This window comes from Sebastes fasciatus, chromosome 21, assembly GCF_043250625.1.
Source record: "Sebastes fasciatus isolate fSebFas1 chromosome 21, fSebFas1.pri, whole genome shotgun sequence".
Lineage (NCBI taxonomy): Eukaryota > Metazoa > Chordata > Actinopteri > Perciformes > Sebastidae > Sebastes > Sebastes fasciatus.
In genome coordinates, this window is record NC_133815.1 from 22,408,995 (window position 1) to 22,427,699 (window position 18,705).

Genomic DNA, 18,705 nt, shown 5'->3' on the forward strand with positions numbered 1-18,705 from the left:
TTAGGAAAAAAATATTTACAAAAATTAAATGTAAACTCCAAGATTTTGATTCCCTCTCTGACCAAAATAAAATACAACATCTACTTGGAGAAAATAGTGTCATCGCTATATAAGCTGCAGGATATGTCAGTGCATGTCACAGACATCCACAACAACAACACATAATAGATGTAACTCACACTCTGCCTTTTATTTACTCCTCTACTTCATGGGTTGTTTTTTTTGCTGTTTTTTACATTTATCCTTTGATATTGCAATATATTGTTATTAATTGTTTTTTATTTGTTTGTTTGTTTTATTGACACAACAAACATTAATTACTTCTTTATTGTTTTCTTCTATTTACTTGCATGTCCTTTTTAAATATCTATATATCGTTATTTGCTTAATGAATTGTATATATGTATATGTATATATACATATATATGTTTTTATTTTGTTCTTTTTTAAAGTCATGCCAATAAAGCAAATTGAATTGAATTGTATGCTTTTATTTTGAAATATGAAAGCGGAAGTCCAGTGTTGTGTTGTAGACGTATTGATGCTGGTCAGCGGTGATGGGAATTCAGGCTCTTTTTAATGAGCCAGATCATTTGGCCCAGCTCACCAAGAAGAGCGGGCTCTTTCGACTCCCAAACGGCTCCTCATTTTACCACTTATGCCTTTTATAACTCAGCCAAATTTAGCACTGTTTTGACCTATGATTAGTATGTGTGCACATATATCACTTAAATTACTCAATATAATTATACCAAACCTCATAATTTCCAGAACACCATAATTTTTCATGCTGCTTCGTTTCCGACTGTCACTCTTCTTTTCTGCTATTCGCGCAACGCACTCCTCTCTCTCTTCCTGTCCTCCTCTACCTCCTGCTCTGTACCTGTAGACTGCGTGGAGAAGATCATCCTATCCTTCTGCCTTGAATTAAGTAAAGAACAAAAAAAAGAACGGCTCTCGGACGGGATCCGGCTCTTATCGTTCACTTAAAAGAGCCGGCTCTTTGAACCGGCTCGTTCGCGGCCAACACATCAGTACTGGTCAGCCTCCTCAACAAGTAACGGAACCGACCGGGAGCCAGAAAGTTGTTTGTCGAAACCCGTTAAGATAATTACGAAATTATCATGATGATAAAAGATGATTCCACGGGTGTAGTGTTTGAGAAGAAGAAGAGAAGTTATTAACTTGGAAACTCAACTTTATTTAGCTGTGCGTCATGATTTCCCATCAAAGGCCGGCACCAACTGACAGAGGAACAGTTAGTGGACCGTTAGTGAACCGTTAGTGGACCGTTAGTGGACCGTTAGTGGGGCTGAAACTAGCTGACCGGAGTTGAATGGAGACTTTAGTAACTCTGTAACTTTAAAGGAGGAGATGAATTTCGGTGTCCCCGCTAACTCGCTGCTGCTCTTCCGTGCCTGCGACGAGGGGGACTATGAGACCGCCCGGGGCATCCTGGAGCCCGGAGCCCCGAGAGAGAGAGAGTCCGGGCGGCAGAGCCGGCTGCGGTCAGAAGCCGGGTCTGAGAGCAGCAACGCGGACATGTTGTTGTCTCTGGTCCCGGTGGACTCCACGGACGAGGAGGGCAACACCGCCCTGCAGTTCGCGTCCGCCAGCGGTCATGAGAACCTGGTTCGGTTCTTGTTACGAAAGGGGGCCTCGGTGGATAGCCGCAACAACTACGGCTGGACGCCGCTGATGCAGGCTGCTAGGTGGGGCTCATTGAGCTGTTCCACTGTATGGAGTGAAGGACAAACCAAACTGTGTTGAGAATATGTCTGTTTTAGTTGTCACTTCATGACGGTGATGGTGAATTATCTCACAATACAGTGTAGTAATTGTCAGGAGTCACTCTTCAATTCGTCCAATAGAAACACCAAGTTTAGTGAGTGGTTTGCTTGTTTTTACCAAGAACCTTTACCAAAACAAACTGGCACTAGACATTGTGAGACTATTATAAAAATATTTTTTTTCTTTTAAAATCAATCATTCTTGCATGGAGTTTGGTGGAGCAACATGCATTAAAGGGACTGTTTGTAAGAATCAGAAATGCTTGTTAACAGCGACACCTGTGGCCGTTAAGTCAACGAAAGTCAGCGTCGGGCTTGTGCTCGCTCTACATAGACACACGTCAGCTAAAACCACAATATCACTCTATATTTCACCTGCTTGGCAGTAATGTTAGCTGACCAGACGAATGTCTCTCCATGAATCACTGCTGATCCGATTGTTGGCTTTTCCTGCCTCAGCCTCGGCCGGAGGGAGACACCGGCACCCGGTCGGAGACGATAACGTTTCTCGCTGCGGAGCCCCGTCACTTCACAAGACAAGGAAACCTCTGTTGGTCTGGAGGAGCTGCAGCAGTTATTTCTGCACAAATGTCCACTAGATATTCTCAGAGCTACTAACTCTTCTGCAGTGTGGAGTGTGCGCGCATGCACGTGAGGTGGAGCGAGCTGAGTGAAGGCACACAGGCAGAGGAGCAGAGGAGCAGAGTACAGCAGAGACTCCGGCCCTGGAGACCAAAGCTACGGTCTCCCCCGCGTACTACGACCGCAGCCAACACTGTTTAACAGACGGGCTTCGCTAGATATAACTTTGAGATTTTGGTGCTTCCGTGTAGTTTGTGTTGGAGTCTTGTCTGAACAGCGTAGCCACACGCGAGCGCGCATATGCGAGCACGAATGGGACACCGACCCGGGTGATTTATACTTGTAAGAAGTTACAAACAGTCCCTTTAACAATCTGTTCATTTTCCAATGAAATCACCTTCATGGTTTCAACAAAGGGTATATTAATGTTGATCTAATCAAAACATTGTACCTGTCAGTGTCATGAAACTTTGACAAATAACCTTTGAGAGATCATTCGGTTGAACTTGAAATGTTTTTATGCCTTTGTCTTGGTGTCTGGCGTCAAATTGGTATGCAGTTTCCATGCCCTTATCCTAATTTTGAGCATAACTAATCTTTTCATCATAATGCTTAATGTAAAATTAAGTGCACAAGCAGGGCATACCATATAGTTAAGAACCTGCACAAAAGAGGAGGAGAGTCTGCGATGACAATCAAGTTGTATCTAAAATACTATATAATTCTCACAAAAATGTACTAACATTGATTGTAATGCAAACATCTCATGCTTTTGCCTCCAACATGATCGATAACATGGGCACAGCCAGGGTCTGCATTTCAACACCTGCCCGGGGCCTTTCTATGTAGTGTTTGCATGTTTGTGTGGAAATCTACCAGAATCTCTCACTCTCAAAGACATACATACAGTATGTATTACATGTTCAGTATAAACTTTAGGATGAATTTCCCCATGGGAATTAATAAAGTGTGACATAACTTAATCGTGTGGTGCTAGGCATGTGACAGGAGGACCAAGCTTTCTCAACCCCCTGGGAGTTGAGTTAGCTTAGAGAAGAGTACCTAATGCATTTGTAGCATGTTTGATGAACTGCCTTAAACTACGGGTTTAAGAAAGTTAAGTCCAACTCTCTATCTCATTCTTTATGTCTCTAATTCTCCACCCAGGTTTGGTCACCTGACTGTTGCCCACATCCTGTTGGAGAACGGGGCAGAGATTAATGGACGGAACCGGCTAGGTGCGAGTGTTCTGACTATGGCGGCCCGTGGGGGACACGCACATGTAGTCAAGCTACTCCTGGAGAGCGGGGCCTACGTCGATGACTATGATCATCTGGCTGTTGCTGCGGATGCAGTCTCAAACGGCAACAACAACAACAGCTGCAGGTTTGGCCTGTTTTTCAGACAGACATTCAGCCTACTGCTGGACTAAAACAAAACTCAGTTTAGATTACCTTTGAATAACATCTTTAGTTTTTGACTGTTCTTAATCCTTTTCTTTCCCTCTTTTTCCACAGCACAGCTGGTTTTGGAGGTGGTGAAGGCTATCCAGGAGGCAGCGATGGCAGAGAATTCATGGACATCATAGCCCTGATGGTGGCATCTCAGCATGGCCACGAGGCCTCAGTGCGCCTGCTGCTAGAATGGGGCTCTGATGTCAACTTTTCCCAGAAGACCACTGGGTGGGGACCACTGATGGTGGCCACCCTCAGCGGGAAGGTGAGCTCAATGGATGGTTGTATAAATAAACAAGATGGATGGAAAATACATTATGGGTATTGTGGGTGTCATTTGGGTATTTCATAGCATGATCCATTTAGAATGTATTTACATCTTGATACAATGAGTTTGTTTAAAACACAGTTGCAGCACAAATGCACATGGAGTTATAACTGGTAGAAAAACAGAATCTTCTTTGTTTTGAGTTACTGGAGCAGCTGACAAATAAAGTTGGTGTGTTTTGAAGGTGGCTGTGGCTCAGCAGCTGGTGGAGCGCGGATCTGACCCAGACAGGGTCAACGTTCTGTCCAAGACGGCCTTTGAACTAGCAATGCAGCTCAAACAGAGAGACATCAAGGCCTATCTGGACTCCATCACCACTGTCCGACCCCAGACAGGTAGAGCTCCCTTCTCTGTTTCAAATTCACTTTATTGGCATGATGATAATGATACAAGTACAGTGTTGCCAAAGCATTCTACAAGGATTACCATGCAATTGTAGTAATTCATTAATTCATCATACAGTTGGATTATTATACTACATAGTATGGTATGATAAGATATTTTTTTTTCCAAAATTAAAGAATAAAATATATAAATAAGATATGTTACAATCAGTAATAGGTGGACCAAAAGCAGACACAGATTTAGGGAATAAATTAAGGATTTATTGGAGAGACAAAAAAGAGTGAGAGCCGACGTTGAGCCTAGCTGGGTGTGGCTGTTGAGATAGCCCAGGATTAAGGTGAGGCTGGCAGGGAAGACGGAGGGAAATGATCCTGGAGACACAAGGAAACAGGGTAAGTTAAGTAAATCCAAACAGCACAGAGAAATAACGCTGATGTCACTAAGCAGAGCAAGCAAGAACAGCCAACTACCACAGTGGTTGCAACAACAATCTGGCAACAAGTGAGTGAAGAACCAGGGTTGATATACTGCACAGTGATGAGCTAGATGGAAGGCAGGTGTGGGTAGTCAGTGGTAACTGGAAGCCAGGAGAGGAGCGCCACGCCCACACCACACAGACAGACAAACACAGCTGAGGGGAAAAAAACATAGGGAAACACAAACCCGGAGACACGGCCGTGACTGTGACAAGATATAGTTTAGAAATAAAATCAAAAAGAGGCAGATTTTGAAGGAGTTCAGTACAGTTTCATGTGTCTCCTGGTTTTCACAGGCTCTGGCATGTTTTGCTGCTTCTATTGTTATATAATTTCCCCCAAGTAAATATTTAATTTTGTTTTGGTATAAGAGTGTGTTGAATTCATGGTATTTGATTTTTGTTTTTATGTATTTTTTTCAGTTTAACAGGGAGTGTTGATCTGTCTCTACCCTGTTAGTTGAAATGTGTGTTGCTGTATTGCACTCCAATTAACAGGAATGTGTGAGCGAAACCAACAGTGGTAGCTCTCACCCTCTTTGATGTTTAAATGCTCTTCTCACCAGCAGTTTTAGCTCAGTTAGCCCATCTCCGAAATCAAACCTATACTCTTAACCAGAGCTCACTTGTGGCACATTGTTTGACACTTAAGCTATCAATCTATTGAGAAAATCTGGCTCATGCATGAATGATTAGGCACTTATGTGCCACATAGCCATTGGCTGAGCTGAAATATAGATAAGTGGATGAAAAAAAAATCACTTTTGCCATTTTTTTTTTATCAGTCTGGCTGAATTTCTGGGCTGCATTCAGAGTGTTCCAGTTACAGCAGAATGTTTTTAATGTATCTTACAGATCTGAAGTTTGACTCGTTTTTTCTTTCTTTTGTCTGTGTTGAAGTACACTTTTATTTGTGTGAGTGGTGTACTCTGCAGTGATTAGTATTTATTTAAATCCCCCCACACTAACAGATGATGCTGAGCTATGTGGAGTCTGGCCAAGTAGGACTGTTGTATTAGTATATCAGAACTCTCTTCTGTTCTCAGCTGTGCTTTTTTCTCCACAGACGACGACAGAAGAAGACCAGATGTGTTCAGCGCTCTCAAATTGGGTGAGTTAAATTGAATACTCATAGATGCAGGACAACTACAAGTAATTTGTGTTTTGGTTATTCAAGTGATTGAAAAAAACCTATGTATCTTATGTATCCATATGTGTGTGTGTGTGTATGTTGACTCAGGGAATTCCCAGCTAGTCAAGGAGATTTTGGAGGAGGATCCTACTCAGGTGAATTCATCCAATCAGGAGGGAGCGTCACCTCTCATGATTGCAGCAGTGAGCGGTCAGCTAGAAGTGGTGCAGCTGATGGTGGAGAAGAATGCTGACATAGACAAACAAGATGGTGTCCATGGGTGGACCGCTTTAATGCAGGCCACTTATCATGGGTAAGAAGGATTTGCTGGTTTACTATGGTAAACTTTAGCAGGGATATGAAGTCATTTGATAATGTATTTGTTGTACATGTATGCTGACACTATCATCAATCCTTTCCCACTCTTTCTTTTGTTGTCTCTGTCTCCCTCCTTCCTCCAGTAATAAAGACATTGTCAAGTACCTGTTGAGTCAAGGGGCTGATGTCAACCTCCGAGCTAAGAATGGATACACAGCCTTTGATTTGGTCATGTTGCTGAACGACCCAGGTACCCCCGCTATCTTCACTTTGTTTTACAGGCTTTTGGGGAAATGTGCTCAGACTTCACAAACAATTCCTTCCTAATAAACTGCAATAAATAGCAGGATTTATAAAATCAAGTATTTGTAAAAAAATAACAGTACCCTCTTAAAATGAATGATAGCAGATATTTGTCTTGTATATGTATCTATCACGTTAAGGAGTCATCATATTGTGCTCTTCCACAGTCTTGATTATTTGCATGTTTTCTTACCAGTGTTACTTAGTGTTACTAATGTTCTACAATAGTAAGTGATTATCTTTGTTTTTTGGACAAAACAAGCAATTCCAATAGGTCAACCTGGGCTATGGAAAATTGTGGTTTCACTATTTTTGGACATTTTACAGACCAAAAGATGAATCTATTATTCGAGAAAATAAAGATAGATTAATTAATATTGAAAATAGTCATTAGTTGGCATTTTATTGTAAAAGGATAGTAACGGTTTTTTATGTAGGCTTCACTGTTTGTAATATGTTATGAGAGATGCCTGCTAACATAATTAATTCCTCAATAAAGACAGCTAGAAAACTGAAATCATATTCTAATGAAGTTATGAATAAGTAGCCTTTTATGCCTTCACAACAAGCGGACAGTAGCACTTGACACAGTCCATGCTTGGTAGTTTCCACAATGTTTGTTAATCCTTTCAACCGGTGAATATTTTCTCTGTTTCCACTCTGGATTTTCTCAGACACTGAGTTGGTGCGTCTGCTAGCATCAGTGTGTATGCAAGTAGACAAGGACAAGTCGAAACACCGTGGCAGAGCCTTAATGACTCGCTCCAAAAGCCGACAGTCCCTCAACAACGTCCCTGTGCCACCTGACGACAAGGGAGGCCTTAAGGTAAAGGAGAAGTCCTGTTACTTTAATATTGACTGGATGATAAATAAAAAAAATGAAGCTCCCTCATTAACTGTACACCATGACGCTTACATGTTTGACTCCACCCCTTCCAGTCTTGGTGGAGTCGGATGTCCAATCGGTTCCGACGGCTCAAGCTGACTCACACCCTGAGGCACGGCCTTTCATCCAACCGCCTGGCTCCATTTTCAGACGATGCTGAAACTTCATTGGATGCCACGATGAGGGCGAATAGGAAATCTGCTGCGGTGTCTAATGGGGCGCTGGCACCAACTCCTGCACTGCCTGGGAATGACATCAACACTGCCTGGGCAGTCAAGAGCAAAGAGACTGGTGAGACAGAGTGATAACATTATTTCAGTTTCATTTTTAAAGCATAATGACTGTAGTCTGATGTTAAACACATCAGATGTTTAGCTTAAAGGGGAACTCCATCTATTTTACACAAGTCTGTTCACAGGTTGTGGGGAGTGCTACTGCATGTGTGAAAAAAGTTGGATAAAACCTTTTGTAGCTCCAGAGGAAGCTGCTGCTTTCGATTGTTGCCTGTATTGTTCAGACACTAGTGGGGAGTGGGACTGACTTTGTACAGTGGTGGAAGAAGTACTCAGATCTAAAAGAAGAAATACCACAGAGTAGAAATACTCTGCTTTAAGTAAAAGTCCTGCTTAAGAAAATTATACTTAAGTAAAAGTACAAAAGTATTAGCATAAAAATATACTACCAAAAGTACCAAAAGTAAAAATACTCATCATACAAAATGGCCCATTTCAAAATAAGTAAGGCATAATGTACAATGAGCCGGTCACTCTTGCAAAATGAACCCTGACAGGGTGAGCAGAACCCTGACACGAAGTGCAAGGGTTTTAAATCATCCTGTCGGGATTCATTTTGTCATAATGACCGGCTCATTGTACATTATCCTGCTTATTACATGGCTACTTACTAAAGGAATCAATAATTTGACACAAAATATTGATTTAAAAATGATTTTCTTGCTTCCACTAAAAAAAGTAGTCCTCTTGCCGTGTACAGAGATCAGAAATAGAAACAGACTGTTATTCATAGGCAGCAGACTGCTATGGAGAAATAACAGACCGTAGAACGCTGTGATTGACCAATCAGAATCGAGTATTCAACAAAGCCGTGTAATAATGTATTATTATTGATGCACTAGTGTGTTCATCATTTTAATGTTGTAGGTGGTGAAGATGGAGCAAATTGTAACTACTTTATATAGGCCTAGGCTACAGCTGGGTAGCTTGTGAATTTCCCCCCAGACATTAATCAGTGATAATAATAATAATACATCATAATTAAGTTTTGTATTATTGATCTGACTCTGCAAAGTAACTAGTAACTAAAGCTATCAGATCAATGTCGTGGAGTAAAAGTACAATATTTCCCTTCAGAATTCAGAAAGATGTTATACGGTCGTTGTATGTTAATAGATGTAACTTGTACGTGTAAATGTGACTTATGTTCCTTATTCAGGTCTTTGCAGGACATCCTCAGAAAAGGAGGACTTTCTTATAACCACAATGGTAGGAGTGTTTGATTTGATGTAAACTATGCTTCATTCTACATTTCTTCAAGCTTGTTGTGAATGAATTACCTTAAAGGGTGTCAGAAAGTTAGCATGCTTGGCTGAAACAACATGTTGCAAAGTTACTGCTTCTTTTTGGTTTTTATAGTTTTCATGTTTGTGAAATAATATTTTGTTTTAAAGGTTTGTACTTTCTAACCATTCCAATAAGAGCTGTATAAATAAGGTTTATAGTTATTATCAGTAGTAGTGTTATATACTATGTTTTCCCATGACCTCTAGCTCAGAAGTGGTGCGCCCTTGACCCGGCTGCCCAATGACAAGCTAAAAGCGGTGATCCCTCCCTTCCTGCCTCCGTCCAATTTTGAACCGTGGAACTCGGATCGTTCGCGCCTCCTCGGTGAGGGAAAGAGCGAAGCGCCCCGCCTGCCCATGCCACCCCAGAGGAAGCTGAACAGCAGTGGGAACTCCGATATTGTGAGTGTTTGTGGGTGAGATGGGGGTGATGCTGGTAAATCCTGTGTGTATGTTTGTCATCATTCATACGCCTCCTTCTCTCTCCTTTATATGTCAGACATCTATCAGTCGTGTGGTCAGCAGGTCCATTAAGTTTCCCAGCATCCCCAAGGGGCCCTCTTCCTCCTCTCCATCAAACTCTGGTCACTACCACTCCCCCCACTCCTCAGGAGGCTCTAATGGAGTGGCAGGGATCAACCGGGACTCTCACAACCGTTCAGGTTCATACAAACACAGATAAAATACAAACATACCCTGACACAATGTGGACATTAGCAACCAGATTACATACTCTTGCCTCTTTCTTCCACCAGGGGGCAGTGCAGACAGCGTTCTCTCCCAGATAGCAGCCCAAAGGAAGCGAGCAGCCGGCCTGATAGATGTGAAGGCCCAACCTCCAGAGAAACAGCACAGCCAGACACAGAGCCAACCCCCACTGCCCCCCTCAGCACCCGGCCTGCCGCTGCCTGATATTAGCCTTCCTGACATCCACTCCCATCCCAGCCTGGTGGCTTCCGACATCCACTCCAGAAGGGTCTGTGTTTTGTTTTCCTTTACTGTGTAAAGCAGCCAAAGTTACGGAAGTGTCTCCTATCATGTCAGTGAACTGGTGCTACTGTTATTCCTTTGTAGAAGATGGAGCTGAAGAAGAGACCTCAGTCAGGGAATTCCTCCACATCCAAGAGCACGTCCCCCACTCTGACTCCGTCTCCTTCCCCAACGCCCAAACCTCCCACTGGACCGGGAGACTCTCTGTCCTCAGCCTCTTCCCATCCTCGCTCCAAGAGCAGCGGTGGCTCCAGCAGTGGAACCATAACTGATGATGGTGATACCACGTTGTTTACAGCATAAACTGAAATCGTACTTCTTTGTGCCGCAAAAGAGCAGGAAAACATTATTCATAGATGTGCGCAATTATTGACTGTAATCATTATTAATACACTGATTGGTGTTGACAACTGATTTTTGATAACTTGAAATGAACCATGGTCTCATATGTGCACCATGGGTCTTGACATAAAATAATCAACAACACCTGAAATTACACAAACTAAGGGCGCTTTCACAAGCCAAGAATTAGTTTGTTTAAGCTCTGGTGTGGTTCGTTTGGTAACAGTAATCGTCCTCGGAAGCTAACCAAAATGCAGACTGCCTGTGCGGGCATTTTTTTGAGATGTACACAGGTAAATGACAAGTTCGTATGAGTGGGAGAGGACTGACCTGGACTTCTGCAGAAGGCTGATGTTTGCTTGACATCTGGGCCAAAGAGAACACACAGAATACGCTAAATAAAGTCCACAAAAATAGTGATGTTTATAAAGTCATTGAAGATAAACTGGAGCAGAAGGGATTCGTGCGCAGTCGATCAGTGCTGAGTCAAAGGGAAAACACTTCAACAGAAATATATCAAAGTCTGTGATTCCCTGCATAGAAGTGTCAGCTCTCGAGACGAAAAAGATAAATTAGCTCTTTCGTGCACGTCCCTCAGCAACTTAATTTTTTTATTTGATCTGCTTTATTTTGTACACTGCATAACCGACCCAGAGTAAATAGAAAAAAAACTAAAAGTAGTATTTCACTCTGATTCGGACTAGCCAAGCAGAATATGGCTTGTGAAAGCGCCCTAAATCTACTTATAAAAACTCTGGCCATGAGTACCAAATTTCATCACTTTTCCTTTGATCATACAATATGTTGTTTTTGTCTTTTCCAGATGAGCTGTCTAGTATATTGAAGAAACTGTCCCTTGAGAAATACCAGCCCATATTTGAGGAGCAGGAGGTATTCTATCTTTTATGTCAAAAGGGAATTCCCAAACATTTTCCTTCAATTTCCTGTTTTTTCCCCCCTTTTTTTCCTCCGTTTTGAATCATGAGTTCTCAACGTGAAGGAAACTGCTTTCCCATCAATGCATCACTAAACTGCAGTGCCTGAAAGGACTGCATGGACTGTACAGTTCTGTACTCATAATTAAAATCAGACAATTATTTATGTTTAATTTATTGCACATGGTCAGTTTTTCTCTTTTCTCTTCTTCTAGGTGGACATGGAGGCATTCCTGACTCTAACAGATGGAGATCTGAGGGAGCTGGGCATCAAAACGGACGGACCCAGACAACAGATCTTGGCGGCCATATCAGAGCTCAATGCTGGAAAGGTGTGAAAAGTTTAACCCAACATTATATCATAATAAATGGTCAGCATTGTGAGCCAGCAGTGATAGGTATACTTTGAACGAGGATGGAAATTGCTACAGGGAACAACTTACAGTGGACACCAGAGGAACAAGATGTGTGAAAGTATAGCAATAGCATCATCTTTGCCTGAGAATGTTAACTGGTTTATAATGACCGTTTGTTGGCTGTCATCAGGGCCGAGAGAGGCAGATCCTTCAAGAGACCATCCATAACTTCCAGTCTTCCTTTGGCAGCAGCGCCAGTAACCCACGACAACCAGGTGAACCACGCTGTGAGTGTCAAAAAACTGAGCTGAATTCTGCTGGAGAAATTGGAGCACTAGCACGTGCAAAGTCATAACATCATAATCTATCTCTCTATCTGTTTCTCTCTCTCCACCTTTCTTCATCAGCACCAACAGGTTGGATGAGACACCAGGTTCGTTCCTCCAACAAAAGATAACCCAGAAGCCCTGATGCCTACCAGGAAGTACACCAAAGGTACTTAGAATAAGAGTAAGATGCTGGTGACCTCTAGCCAAGGCACGAATAATATGGAGTCTTCTGGACGCCGGTGTCCCAGACCACAAGCGGTGTTAGTGCAAGAGGATGCTGCAGCAAAACGACCAAATAGACCCTGATAATCTGCCTTTTGTAGGACCCTCCTGGACCAAACGTGCGTTTAAGTATTCCTCTTATGGATCCTAAAGCAGGGGAGGTGTGACAGGGCTGGCTAAGTTCAGTGCCCTGCTGCTATTTGACAAAGCACATGATGTGTGGCGAATTACATATTTTTTGCCATAGTGATACAGTTGCTACATCTACTGCTAATGCAGCGCTTGGGTTACGCAGAGAGGTTAGGGAGAAGAAATATAAATATAACACACAGCAGAGGGAGAGTGAGCGCAAGCCAAGAGAGAGGTATTGTAAAAATGTATGTATTGTAAAAATGACACGGTACGTGAGGAGAAAAGAAAAGAGAGATTATGAGTATAACAATAAAATACAATAAAACAGGTATTAGCCTGTAAAACTGTGATTGAGACTTTAAAGCAGTGATAAAGGTGAAAAAGGTGCACTGATGAGGAAAGAACATGGGGAAAGAAAGGGACATTAGCCGAGCTATTTTTAATCATCCAGTCTCTTGGACTGCTTTCACTAGTGTGTTTATGTCTTTAGTTTATGGACCACTATGCAAACATAGTCAAGACTGTGCTGTCATGAATAAATAAACATTATGATGATGCAATAACTATGTTTTTTTTTAAGATCTTATTGGACCTTGGGATTTTGGGAGCATTTTATGAGCAGTATAAATTAAGGTTGAAAAAGGGGCAATGAGCAATATTTTCCACTGAGCCTGATCTATGTTTTTGCATCTGGCTTCATCATTAAAGTTGGTCTGATGGAGCGCTATATCATTCATAATAAATATTAGGTACTTAAAATCCATGTTTTAATCCAAGGGATGGGCTGTGCTCAGATGGGTCAGTTAAATATGAGATGGCACTGATATCATATCCTGTTCAGTCATGTACTGTGTACCTACTGTACGCTTTCAAAAAGGAACCTGGATGATGGATTGAATCACTAAACAGAAATAAAATCGGGGTCCAAAATGAAAAGCTGCAAAAATAAACTGAATACAAACTCTATTCATTGGTGTTCGGGTTTAATAGTTGGAAACAAGGTTTCAGGTCCAGCTTTGCTCGTGTAAAACTTTTATGCAAAATCAAATCTGATGTGGAGCCATGTTCCTTCCACAAGATGGCAGTGACCTTCTATTGATGCAATAAATTACCCGAGTGGTACTGTCCGGCTGTAATGTACTGTTGTATGTTGTGAAGTGAATGTTTAGCTCCCTGATTGAGGTCTCTTCTTCAGCTACAGTAGCCACATTAAAGCAAGACTGTGTCACTTTTGAATGGAAAAATGTTACGTTGTTCTCTTACAAATGAAAAGTTGAATTCATCAGCAATAAAACTAAACTTGGCTTGGTATGACCAGTAGTTTATGGTAGCGAATATTAGCTAATGCAAACTTTAGATGTATTTGACTGTGTAACTGACATTACTGAGACAGTTTGCCAACTTGATGACCCTATTCTACTTGTGCGACTGTAACACTGCTACTTCAGCAGTTTTAGCATTTACCGTTATGCTGTAATTTCCATTTGTGGGCTCTCTTAACAACCTGCACGGGTGTAGCTGTTTATGTCATAAGTAGCTGGCTGCCAAGGAGGTGTAAAGACCTTGTCTGGGAGCTGCAACTGAGACTTCAAGATCCCCTCCAGCCATGTTTAGGACACATACAACTGCTCTGCTTTGCTTTGAAGGATAATTTGTGTCTGATATGGTTTAAGTATTATTTAAAATTGTTAAAACTCCTCCTTTATTGAAAAATCCAGAATCTATAAATATGCAAATATTTTTGATTTCAAAAGTTTAACTACCCGACACAAGATGTCTCCTGCTGAAAAATGTTTTCTCGTTGTATCTACATTGAAGGTTTCCACATCAAAATTGTGTGAGAATCATACTGGACCATGATTGGCTTACAAACTTTATGATGTCACAAAATCAAGCTTGTACAAACACATTAAATTGAGATTTAAAGGGAAGATTTGCCACCTTCTAAGTGGATGTCTAACCAGTGTTGATGATAAATGTAGTACTTCAGTACGTGCTATATTGACAGAGAAAGCTGAGTATTCCTGCTCACAGAGCAGTGCCGGCAGTGCCTTCATGTACCAGGATGCATTGCACATGAGCCTCTGATGCCCGGAGGGTCCCCGCCAACCCATATCATCTTGCACGGCTACTGTAGCCGCAGCCTCGGCCTCTCTCCGCTGCATTTCTTCGGCTTGAATAAATATGACTAAATATTCGAGTCTGCCAAAACACTGTAAAATGTATCCTCGTCCATAACATCCTCTGCACACAAGTGAAGAGAACAAGGGAGTTCTGTTTGAGCGGCATCTAGAGCATGAGTGCCTTGTGGCTACCCAGAGGCAGAGACATCCAAGCTGAAATAGCAGCCTGTAGTTCTTCCTTGCATCCAACTACGTCACTGTCACGTCAAATGACGCCGCTGGATTCAGGAAGAACAACAGATTTTCAGCTCTCTGTAATATATAGCACGCACTGAGGAATTTATTGCTTCAATTGACTACATTTACCATCAACACTGATTGGAAAATAGCCACATAAAAGGTGGCGAATTTTCCCTTTATATGGTTAACACATGAAGTAACAACAAGTAAAAAGAAATTTGAGGGGAGGGGGGCATTAAAGAAATACATGTTTAGTATATACATCATTGTCCATGTTGGCTGTATAGTGTTTTTGTTTTTTGAAGCTACTGTCACCATGTGAGCAAGATCAGCTGAGAAATGAGGAATGCTTCAAACCACTTTCCACAGAGTTCAGAAACACAGACCATCCCCAAACACGACCAAATAGCAACACACTGGCGTTGTTGAAATCATTATTGATGACCTGGATATAGACTGGCCCGACAGGCAGGCGACAGGGTTCCTGTAGAGTTTAATGAAAAGCATCACTCAGTGTAGGAAAGCTTTCCTCTCCAGGGCTGTGGCAGATTGAGTGTTCAGATGTACAGTCATATGTGAGCTGTAGGAAACTGTAGGACAGAAAAATACATTTGGAATTTATTAACATCGCTGTGGCATGTGGGCAGCAAATGGAGTGACTCATTCAATTTCCTCCCAATTGATTTAATTCACATACGGTTTTGATTGGATTGAATAACACTAAGTAATATTGTTTGTAACTAGCAATACAGCTGTCATGCGGTAATACAAGGCACAACGGACATAGATCATGGGTCACAGAATCAGTGATGTAGATACTGACGATTTCTTTAATGAATAAATTAATTTCTTTCAAACTGACTGTATTTCTATCTAACCCTGCTACTGTTACGATCCCAACAGCTTTAGCCAAGATGTCAGCCTCATCTGCTGAAAGCGATCGCATGTCTGTGGTAAAACATGCCGACTGAAGGAACCTGAGTCTGTCTGAGTTAAAGCCGATGTTAAGATCTCCAGAAGAGATACATATTCACCAAGTGACAGTTTTTTACGATCTTCATTCCCTGTGCTTCCCTACAGCAGTACACACTGAACTCCTCAACAGACACACTGAGGACAACACAAAACTAAACCTTGGTGGTTTATAGGACATATACACTAAGGAGCAGTTGGTCTTAACGTGATAATCATAAGAAAATGTGTCATATTGTCGATACTGTCAAATGTTAGGGAAGATTTCACAAAATTCACAAATACAAATGTGCTGCAAAATCTTGAAAAGTCAGTTGCTTAAGATCATGTACCTAAGGTCAGCTAAAAATCTGCCAATTTTAAAGCCATTTCATCTGTTTTTAAACCACTGATTTTCCTTAGAAACAAGTAAACTCTCCCCCACTTTATCTCACATGTTCAAAGAACACGATTTTACGATTAAGTACTAAACTTAATGAGCTGTGATGGTGCTGTTCTCCACCAGGTGTGTGCGTGGATGTTTGGGATTGGAGGTGAAAATGTAAAGCAAGTGACTTGCTCTCTGCCAGCAGTGACACATTTTGCACAAGTTGCCAGATATTTTCCCAGCGTTTGGGAGTGTTCTCTAAGAGCTTGGTTGCCGTTGCATTGAAATTCACTTTGTGGCCATCGGCCTCTGGCTGTACAAGCCAGTGCGGTTTTCAGATGAGCATCACCTAGGGCAATGGCTTTACTACTGTGTGTGTGTGTGTGTGTGTGTGTGTGTGTGTCCTGTGATGCTTGGTTTCTCAGAATCTGTGATTTAGTGGGGAGCAGGGATTGCAGGACTGAGCCCTCTGGAGCTTTCACTCAGTGCAGAGTGGACTCATATTTTACACTGAGACCAGCATTTTAAAGGTACTCTATTCGCTCTCCCTCTGTGTGTGTTTTAATCAGAGTTTCTCTGTGCTTTGTTTACATAGCCGGGCCGGCAGTGTGTGCCTTTTAGTGCATGCGAGCGTGCCCCACTGGCTAGCTCACGACTGCCTCTCTGCACTGCCCTTATACGGCGATTACAGCTGATAACGGCGTCCCGACCCACGTCGTCGTCGCAGAAGCGTAGCACCCTCCAGTTCCCCTTCAGGTAAACACTGTTAGCTCTGTTGCTGTTGTTTGCAATATTAGCGCTGTAAGTACCGTTAGCTGCGAGCCCCGACTCAGCCGTCGCCATGTTGAGAGCTGTTTAGAGGCAATAGAAATGCTCCCAATTTTGTGTAATGCATCCATCAAACTACATGTTTTAAAACATTTGATTAAAAGAAACGTACATCCAATAAGCAGCATGCACAACTATCATAGCCTTGCGTATTGTTTGTCCAAACAAACAGTTGCTGCCTGATTCCACTGTCAACATTCATCCTAGCAAAAGTGACTCATTTATGCTCCGAGGATTTGCCAGCATCCTTGGTGTTACGCAACGCCGTGGCCATTTCACCGTCTCTCTATTCCCCTCTCTTTCTCCTGTGTACTTCACACTCACCCGCACAGATAGAAACAGATCCACAGAAACAGGATGGAGCAGATTACAGAGAGCATAGAGGGAAGACAACCTCCCTCCATCTGACCCTTGTTCTGTCCATAAAATGACCTTTGCAAAACCCAAATCCAAATGTCAACAAAAGATTATCCCCACAGAGCCCCATAACACAATTTCCCCTCTCAAACCGATTGACACAGCTCTTGATACTAGGACTGACGGACATGTGACAGCAAAGCACGGGTCTGAAGATTATTTTGTAGCATTTGGCTCCAATGGGTGACATTGCTTTATTGTGTGTAACCAGCAAAACACTTATTCACACAGAAATTGACCTGCACAATCTTTGACGTTACTGTAAGATAGAATGGGATAAAAAGCTAATAACTAATATGATCAAAAAAATGAATGGAGTATTGATTTTCTGACCATCCAGTTACCTGCTTGACACAAAATCTTATGTCTAGAACATCTCTTCTTTTTGATTCACACCTCATTACACATCATCTAGAGTATAAATAAATACAGTAGTATTAAAGAAGAAGTTACAGTCCTATCATAAAATGAAATTTAGTAATATGGTTCATGGTTTTCTGTAACTCTGGATCATTCTCGAGATCTATACTGGCACCCGAGATACTTCCCAGTCAATAAGTCGTGTATTTCTACGTTTTGTAGAAGTTATATTTTGTGAAATGATTTTTATGCATCACAGGCTTTTCAATCTGTGACTTTCAAGTTAATTGTCTATTTGTGTCCTGGATTTCAGCTTCATAGTCTCATGAGATCAAAGCAGATCTATTCTAAAAAATCAATCTGTTCAAATGTGGTATTAAACACTTTAGGGTCAGTGTGTGACTCTTTGTTCCAGCATTTGTGGAAATTAATGGATTCAAACAGTTGAAGCTGCAGTATTGTTTTTGTATGACGGAATACGTGTGCGCGTGCGTACATGTACCGTATATCTGCACAGTACATGCATCCTGTTTGACCTAACAAGACCTCTTGAGCTGGTCATGTCCATTAACAATTCTCTGCTGTCATGGATTATATATACTCTGGCTCCGCAAATCCTGACAACACTGCTCCCGCTTTGCAACAGAGTTAACCAGACTATGAACTCTCCTTCTGCTCTCGGAGGTCAGGGTCATCTGTGGGTGAGGTCATCACAGCCCCGCCCATTGTTAGAAATGGAAAACATTTAGACCAACAGATTCCACCATATTTTCTCAAATGGATTTCTCATAAGAGTACATCCACTTATTTGTGTGCAAGGTCAAATATGTTAGCTGTGTTAACTATGTTTTAAGTTGTCTTCCCAATATCGACCATCATATCAATTATGAATGTCCATTA

The 18,705-nt window shown here is 41.8% G+C and overlaps 1 protein-coding gene across 2 annotated transcripts; it reads left to right on the forward strand.

The window, feature by feature from the left end:
• The first annotated feature begins 1,060 nt into the window (after window positions 1-1,060).
• anks6 (ankyrin repeat and sterile alpha motif domain containing 6) lies at window positions 1,061-15,718 on the forward strand. 2 transcript variants are annotated; one of them, XM_074621885.1, is made up of 18 exons: window positions 1,061-1,712; window positions 3,540-3,758; window positions 3,890-4,091; window positions 4,339-4,489; window positions 6,041-6,085; window positions 6,215-6,419; window positions 6,568-6,674; window positions 7,402-7,553; window positions 7,667-7,904; window positions 9,066-9,115; window positions 9,400-9,594; window positions 9,692-9,854; window positions 9,948-10,168; window positions 10,267-10,459; window positions 11,348-11,415; window positions 11,675-11,791; window positions 12,006-12,090; window positions 12,223-15,718. In XM_074621885.1, the coding sequence occupies exons 1-18, from the start codon at window positions 1,375-1,377 to the stop codon at window positions 12,270-12,272; spliced, it is 2,799 nt and encodes a 932-aa protein (XP_074477986.1). In that variant the 5' UTR covers window positions 1,061-1,374; the 3' UTR covers window positions 12,273-15,718. The 2 variants fall into 2 exon arrangements, with proteins under 2 accessions (XP_074477986.1, XP_074477985.1); XM_074621884.1 differs by having other exon boundaries at window positions 1,062-1,712; window positions 12,006-12,102.
• The last annotated feature ends 2,987 nt before the right edge of the window (window positions 15,719-18,705 follow it).